The sequence below is a fragment of the Pteropus alecto genome, unplaced genomic scaffold (assembly GCF_000325575.1).
Source record: "Pteropus alecto unplaced genomic scaffold, ASM32557v1 scaffold71, whole genome shotgun sequence".
Classification (NCBI taxonomy): Eukaryota; Metazoa; Chordata; class Mammalia; order Chiroptera; family Pteropodidae; genus Pteropus; species Pteropus alecto.
The window spans coordinates 1,580,658-1,589,526 of NW_006433024.1; the positions used below are offsets into that span (position 1 = coordinate 1,580,658).

Below are 8,869 nucleotides of genomic sequence, written 5' to 3' on the forward strand. Positions count from 1 at the left end.
TAATGCAAACCATACAAAATTTTTAAGTTATTTAGTGCAACCCACCATGTTAACAGTCTAAAGCACAAAAAAAAACACATGATCACATCAATGGATGCAGAAAAAGCATTTGACAAAATTCAATATCCACTTATGATAAATAACAGCAAACCAGAAATAAAAGAGAACTTCCTCATCCTGATCCACAAAAAGTCTACAGCAAACCTCATATAAATGGAAAAAGACTGAATGTTTTGGGACAAGACAAGGATGTTTATTCTTACCACTCCTTATATTGGAAGCCTTAGCCAGTGCAATAAGGAACAAAAAAGAATTAAAAGCCATTTTCAAGAAAGAAGTAAAACTCATTATTTACAGATAACATGATTGTGATAGAAAACTAAGGAATCTAACAACAACAACAAAAAATATAGAACTAACAAGTAAATTTAGCAAGGTAGAAATATAGAGGCTGACTCTAAATTTTATATGCAATTGAAAAACAGTAGCCAAACAATTTTGAGAGAGAACCATATTGGAATTCTTTATGTGATTTTAAACTTATTAAAAAGTTACCATAACTTAGATAGTATAGTATTGGTATATACTATAGACAAACATATAGATTAATAGAACAAATAGAAAAATCCAGAAATAGATCCACTTTTATATAATTAATTAAATTTTTCCAAAGGACCAATATAATTCAATGGGAAAAGGATAGCCTTTTCAAGAAATGGTGCTGGAACAACTAAATATTTATGTAGGAAAATAATGAATCTTAATTCTTTCTTATACCGTATATACAAACCAACTCTAAATGAGTCATAGACCTAAATATAAAAGTTTAAAACTTCTAAAAAAGAAAGTAAAACTTCTATAAGATGTAATCTTCGAGACTTGGGGTAGGCAAAAGTTTATGAATGTGAGATACTGGTAAAACTTACTGAACTGCACATGTAAAATGTGCACATTTAATTATATGTAAATTATGTGTTAATAGTTAATTTAAAAATAAAACCCCTCACGGGACAGTGATACCTCTGGGATAAAATCCAGATTCCTTACTATTGGCCCTTTACAATCGGACCGTTTTAAATCATTTCTAACCCGACCTGTTACAACCCTATACATATCCATCATATGCTTCAGCTCATTTTTTCGGTAACTTTTCTGTCTTCCTCTTTGCCTTTGTCTAAAATATTCTTATACCTAGAAAGCTGTTTTGACCATTTTCACTTGGTAAATTCCAATTTTCCCTTTATGACCCAGCTTATTTTTATAAATCTTCCCTCATTGTCCTCAGATAGTTAATTACTCTCTTTGTTCTCTCTGGGCAGTTCATACATACTTTCGTGTTACAACATCCCGGTGTGCTGTGATAAAGCATTCTAATAGAACCCTCACTCCTTTTTAGGTCTGATGTAGTAGTATTTGCCATATTGTAAATACTCTGCTGAACAAACAAATAAGTGGAGGAATAATATGCATTGTTATTGAATTCTAATTTCTTTTTGTCACCTTGAGTGACACCATGTCAAGGGCATTTATCTAGCTGTTGTATTTAGTTCTCCAATTTTGCCAACTTTGATTTTCTCAGAAATTTCATCATATTAGTATACTTGAGCAGGTTAGTGTTCAGGTCTATCTTGGCATGGCTGTAAGAGTTCTTTATAGTTGTATTTCGTTAAACTAAAAGTAGTTTTTGACTCAGTATGCTATGACATTTTTAGCTAAAGTTAAATAAAGCCAGGAGTCTAATCAGGAAAATTTGCTGTGTATGTCAAGCATATTTTAGTGTCCAGAAAGTCCTATGACAAGATTCTTTTTGAATAAGTAAAATAGTATACAAATACCTATTTGGTTATTCTGCCTAGATTGTGTGTGTATGTGTGTGTATTGTCAGTAATGGAAAATCTTTTTTTTTTTTCGGGTAATGGTAAATCTACCCTCCAGAGCAGACTTGATATTTAAAAAGTAGGAAAACAGTGTGAATAGAGAATTTCTCAGACTAAGAATTCGCATTTGGCCAAAAACAAAATTAAACTATAAAATAAGGAGATAATGAGCCTACTTTGTTTCATTTTGGTGATTGTTTTTTATTTTATTCACAATGTAGTTCTAAAAATAGTTCAAAAGAAGTATTTGTACTTCCAGCACTGTGGGAGTAAGAATGAATATTAAATGAGTTAGAGAACACTTAAAGCTAAATTTGGGGTGTATATTTTTCCTTTTCCTCTAAAAATAATATATAGTGTTATTGTACAAACTTACATGAGTGTTTACTTTAAAAATACAAGTCATTTTGATGTGATTTGGCTTTGAAAATATGATTAAAGTCAGACTATTTCTTTCTCTATGTATGCCCAGTAAACTTTTATATGGAGAACCCATTTTTTTCTTTTACTTTTTACTCTAAGCTTTAATAGTGATAATAATGATTTTTCCCCCCTTCTTGTAGAGAAATGAAATTTCATTGCTCTGGAAGAAAAACACTAAAACAAAATTGAAAATGAAATTAATTTTTTTCTTGACTGAACTGTAATACTTCTTTGTAGTATACTAATCGCCATCTGCCAATGACTAAAACAAGGTGGTACAGCTCAGCTCCATAGAGAATGTCCTTTGCAGTTCTCACCACAATATACATGCTTAACAACATCAGTCATTTTATATCTCTTTGACACTGATTAATTGCTCCTATCTATTCTCGTATTACAGCCCCTGCCTTGGTGCTTTAGTCAGGCTTGAACAATTGAAGAGAGTTCAGCAGTGTAAATTATGTATTTATTACTGTGACCCTTCATGCTATTTAATTAACTTAAATAGGTCCTGTTTACACTCTTAATTTGAAATTAAGGTTAATATAAAAGTAGTTATTTTACTTGTATTTCATCTTAAGACCTGAAAATTATACTGTGAGCTTATAAGGCAGTTACTGTTATACCTTTTTAATTATTCAGATGTTTTGTTTTTTTAATATTAACACAAATTTTTTGTGTGAAAATTTAACAAAAGCATCCATTACTAGTTCATCTTGACTTGGGTTATATTCCTGAATTGAGGAATGCATAGTGCTCTTGTAGGCATATCCTTTAAACCTGATGTGAATTTGATAACCTGCTTTATAAGCACCATTGAACCTTCCTATTTTGACCCTTATGCTAAGATTGAATAGAACATTTAGAAACAAGCCAACTTACATTTTTTTAAACATTCCTAAGGCAACCTAAATCAAAGAGCAGTTACCAATAGGACACACACACCAAAAAGAAGTATTTGCAACAATACCTCATATACTTCAACAAGAAAATATACTAATGCACAAAAGGTTTTTTTTTTAAGATGGTGATTAAACATTTGAAACCATACCCGTTGCCACTGATAATCACTGAAATGGAAATTGCCATGACCAGATTCTGGTAGTTGTTTATCTAAATAACAAAGGTGTTTATATTGTTTTATTTATCTATTTATTTTTCTATTTATTTATTTCTGAATGAAAGAAACTTTTATTGAAGTAAGAGACAGAAACACATGGGGTCCCTCTTTTTTTTCCTTTTTACATGGAGTCTTTTTTGATGGGATTTCCGAGCTCAGGGAGGCCTGGGCTAGGGACTGTAGCGAGGCTTGTGCCCTGGCGCTGGGGCTGCACATACTTGTAGAAGATGGCTTGGTTTCTAACAATACCCAGTGTTACTGAAGATGGAAGGAATGTAAAACTAGAATATATGTTATGCCTTTTATTAAGGTATCCCACTTCTGATAATCCATCAATAGGAATTGATTCAAAATTCAGACTCTTTTTCATTCTTGCTAGTCTAAGGAATAAAAGTAACATTGTTTTCATTTTCTTTTAAGTTTCTTTATAGAATTTTTTTTTTTGTATAGTCAAATCTTCAACCTTTTCTTTTTGATTTCTGACTTTGATTTCATATTAAGAATATTGTATTACTATATTTATACAATTTTATTGAATCCTTCCCTCAGTGATGTAAAGTGCCCCACTTACCATGTAGTGAATCTTTATAATGGATTTTTTGGTTTCTTTACTATGTTACATTTATCTGTGTTTATTTCTAAGATACCACATTTTTAAAACAACTTTGTTCTATAATTTACATGCAATGAAAATTCACATTTTAATTGTATAGTTCGATAAATTTTGATGTATGTATACACCACCCTAGTCAAGATATAAGATATTTCCATCACTCCAAAAAGTTTCCTCCGTGATCCCCTGTGTGGTCATCCCCAACTCCAGTCCCCAGACCAAGACAACCATTGATCTGCTTTCTATTACTGTATATTAATATTACTGATACTAAAGTATTGGTATTCCTTTAGAATTTCATTTCAGTGGAATTATACAAAATGTAATCCAGCTTCTTCTGCTTATCATATCTGTCTTATCAGTAGTTGGTTCCTTTTTATTGCCTAGCAGTATTCCTTTGTATGGACATACTACAATTTACTTATGCATTCACCTGCTGCTAGACTTTTAGGGGCCATTATAAATAAAGTTTCTACATACATTCAAGTAAAAGTTTCCATGCAGATATATGTTTTCATTTCTTTGGGGTAAATACCTAGGAGTGGAATTATTGGGTCTTACGGTAAGTGTATGTTTAACTTTATAAGAGACTGGCAAATTTTTTCAAAATGACCGTACTATTTAACACTCCTACCACCAGCGTAGATTCAGTTGCTCCATATCTTTGCCACCACTTATACAAAAGGTCAGTCATTTTAATTTAAACCATTCTATTGTGTATGTAGTGATAGTTGTGCTTTTATTTTGAATTTGCCCAATGACTAGTAATGTTGAGCATCTTTTCATATGTTTATTGGTCGTTTATATATCTTTTGTGAGATTTCTGTTAAAATGTTTGCTCAATTTTTAATTGGTTTAATGGGTTGTTTGTCATCTTGGTATTGAGTTGTAAGGTTTTATATATATGAATACAAGTTCTTTGTCAAATATATGTGTCCCTAATATTTTTATCCCAATTCCCAGCTTGTCTTTTCATTTTCTTACCAGTTTTTGAAGTTTGTCCTTTTGTGTCTTAAGAAATCTTTGCTACCCTAAAACTAACATCACAAAGATTTCCTTATATATTTCATCTAAAAATTTTTATAGTTTCGCCTTCTACATGTAGGTCTATAATCTATTTTATGTTAATTTTAAGAATAATTGTTCATCCTTTTCCAAATGTGTGTTAAGTTGTTCTATCATCATTTCTTGAAAAGACTGTCCTTTTTCTATTTAATTACTTTGGCTCCTTTGTCAGAAATTAATTGACCATATATGTATAGGTCTATTTCTGAGCTTCATTTTGTCCCATTGATTTTTAAATCACCATATAAATTTTAAAATCAACTTGTTAATTTATATATTTAAAAAAAAAAAAAAACCTGCTAGGATTTCGATTGGTATTGCATTCAATCTATGGATTACTTTGGGGAAAATTGGCATCTTTATTTTCTTTTTTTATCAGCATCTGAATAATATTGAGCCTTTAATCCACAATCAAAATGTATCTCTCCACTCACTTTAGATCATCTTAAGCATTGTGTCATAGTCGTATATGTTTAAATCTTGCACATATGTTGTGACATCTATTTCAAGTATTGTATGCCTTTTTTTATGCTATTGTAAATGCTATTGTGGCTTTTTATATCAATTTCTAATTCTTCATTGTTAATGTATAGAAATAAAATTAAACTTTTTATATTGACCTTATATCCTAAGATATTGCTAAACCATTTTACGGTTCTAGTAGCTTATTTTATATATTGCTTTAGGATTTTTTATAAGACCATGTGGTCTACAAATAAAGACTATTTTACATCTTTCTTTTTCTCTAATCTGTATTCTTTTTTTTTCTACCCTTGCACCTTACTACCCTGATTAGAGCATCCAATAGAATGCTAATTAAAAGTGGTCAGAGTGGACATCTTTGCCTCAGTCCCAATCTTAAGAAGAAAGCATTCAGTCTTTTACCATTAAAAATAATGTTATCTATAGTTTCTTAGGTTGAGAAAGATTCTTCTTAGCTTACTGAAAGTTGTTATTAATTTTGTCAGATGTACTTTATACATTTTTTCTCTAAGCAGTTTTAGCTATAGTCTACATAGTTTATATGTTGTTTCATTATCATTCAGATCAAAATACAATCTGGTTATAGTTTTTATTTTCATGTATGGAATATTTAGAAGTCCGTTGTTTAATTCCTAAAGATTTTTGGATTTTTCAAGTATCCTTCTGTTACTGATTTTTAATTTTAGTTTTGGTCAAAGAACATATTCTGTATGACTTCTGTACATTTTTGAAGATTTATTTGATGACCCAGCATATGATCTGTCTTAGTTCTAACGATATCAGTCAGGTCACATTGCTTAATAGTGTAGTTCAAGTCTTCCGTATTCTTTCTGATTTTCTATCTAGTTATTATTGCAGTTATCAACAAAGGGGAAGTGAAATTTCCAACAATAATTGTAGATTTGTCTGTTTCTTATGGTTCTGTCAGGTTTGTGTCATGCATTTTGAAGCTCTATGCATACAAAAATTCATGATGTCTCATTTATGAATTGAACAGGTTATCATTTGAAATGTCTTTATCTCTGGTTATATTTTTTCATGAAGTCAGCTTTATCTGAAATTAATATAGCCACTCCAGCCTCTTTATAATTAATGTTTATATAGGATTTCTTACAACAGACTTTCATTTACCCCCTCTGATCTTTTGTGCTATTGTTATAAAACATTTCACCAGATGTTTTAACCCAATACGTTGTTACTGTTTTTGCTTTAAACCATCAACTAATTGTCATTTAAATAAATTTTAAAAAAGAAAAGAAGTCTCTTATTTAACCACATACCTACCATTTCTGGCACTGTTTATTCCTTTGTTTAGATACAAGTTCCTTTTTGATATCATTTTCCTTCTGTCTGAATAACTCCCTTTAACATTTTTTATAGTTACTGGGAAAGGAGTTTTGGCTTTTGTTTCTTTGAAAAAAAGGTTTTTATTTTACCTTCTAAAACATTTTTGCTGAATATTGAATTCTTAGTTGATAGATTTTCTTTCATTTCAAAGATGTGTCTAGCTGATGCAAATTCTGATCTCACTCTTTTGTCTCTTCCTTCATATGTAATAGGTCTTTTTTTCTCTGGATGTGTGTGATATTTAGTTCCTAAAAATGTCATTTCCTGAAGGCTCTTTCAACATGTTTTCTTTCCCTTAAATGCCATTCCATGTGCATTTCTTAAGTTAACCATGACTTTAGTCCTCAGATAATTCATTAATTAATTCTTGTGAAACATTGCCTTTTACTGCCCTCTAACCATCCCTAATCCTCACCTTCAGCATACTTTAGACATATATCTATTGTATAATTGTTGATACAGCTGTTTCTCTTCACCCTTGACCTCCTATGAACTCATTGAGGGCAGGAACTAAGTCTTGTATTTTTTTGTATGCCCAGGACTCACCAGAGGACCTCGTATTCAGAAGCCTAATAAAACTACTCCTCAGGCCTGCATGACCACTATAATTTTGCTCACTCTTTCGCAAAGATTTGACAAATGAAATGTTTTTAAAAACTTGTGAAACATCTCACAACAAAAAAAAGAGAAGTGCTAGATATACATTATTACTTTTCTGCGAGACTGTTTTCTCTGAATCTTAAACATGTTTTTTGCCTTTCTCCTATAGGTGAAGCCTTGAAAGGAAAGATCACAGTCCACAAGAATAAGAAAGACCCACGTTCTCTCATTGTGACCCTCACATTGAATAATTCAACTCAAACTTACAGTCTCCAGTGATAAAGCCACAAAAGCACAACTACCTTGCAGTTTTTTATCGTGGGAGCTGGATGGGTATGGGATGGAGGGAGGAGTTTTATGTGAGCACATGGGTGATGGATCCTTTCCTTAATGAGTCTCCTCAGTAGAATCAGGAATTGATGTAATGCAGCTAAGGAAGGAATCCACTGACTAGTAGTCCACCCATATTCACATTCTTGGAAGTCTGTTCAGCAAGATGTAACCAAATGTAACTCCTACATTGAGTTTAGCTATATTGGGAATTACTTAAATTAGCCTAAATTTGGAACAGAAATAGTCTTGTTTTTAGTAAGTTTCCTACTATAAATTTTAAATATTAGTAATTGATTAGTTATTTAGATAATGTTTTATTAAACATTAAAGGCATTACACATTTTATTGCAGATTTCCTCTTTGAGAAGTAGTTATTAATCGTATTATTTGTTAGAATATCAGGATATAATAGATAAAAGGCCAAGTGTAAGGGACTGAAATATGGAAAAGAGCACCACACAGTTCATATTTGAGGACAGCTTAGTTGATTATCCTGTAGTTCTGTCCCTTCATCCCTCTGCAAATATTCTTTAGCAGTTTAGTTTTCTAGTACTGCCCAAGAAATCTCATTTCGATACATTTATTCTAGGTTTCATAAAAGTTTTTAAAGATTGGGGTATTTATTTACTAATATATCTTTTTCAAACTAGATTTATGTGCAAAGTTATACATGTAACAATGTGCTTATCACTATATACAGTTGTGTCATTTACAATTATTGACTCAGTTTGAAATGCAGAAAACATTTAATAAAATGTATACAACAACCATTAGTGTTATAAAATGACATTTCAAAATATTAAGGCATTTAAAACATTTTTTTAAAAAATTTTTATTATAATTGGTATACAATATATTAGTTTCAGGTACACAACATAGTGATTCAACATTTATATACCTTACAATATGATCACCTCAATAAGTCTAGTATCCACCTACCACTATAAGACGTTACTGTGATATTGATATATTCCCTGTGCTGTGCGCTACATTTCCATGGCTTATTTA

General features: G+C 31.0%; 1 protein-coding gene across 1 annotated transcript in view; it reads left to right on the top strand.

The window, feature by feature from the left end:
• Window positions 1-8,631, top strand: part of PRMT3 (protein arginine methyltransferase 3) — a 104,334-nt gene extending 95,703 nt beyond the window's left edge. The window contains exon 16 of the mRNA XM_006907974.3: window positions 7,698-8,631. Coding sequence (XP_006908036.1) covers window positions 7,698-7,807 — 110 coding nt within the window. The 3' untranslated portion in view covers window positions 7,808-8,631. The remainder of the gene's footprint in view (window positions 1-7,697) is intronic.
• The last annotated feature ends 238 nt before the right edge of the window (window positions 8,632-8,869 follow it).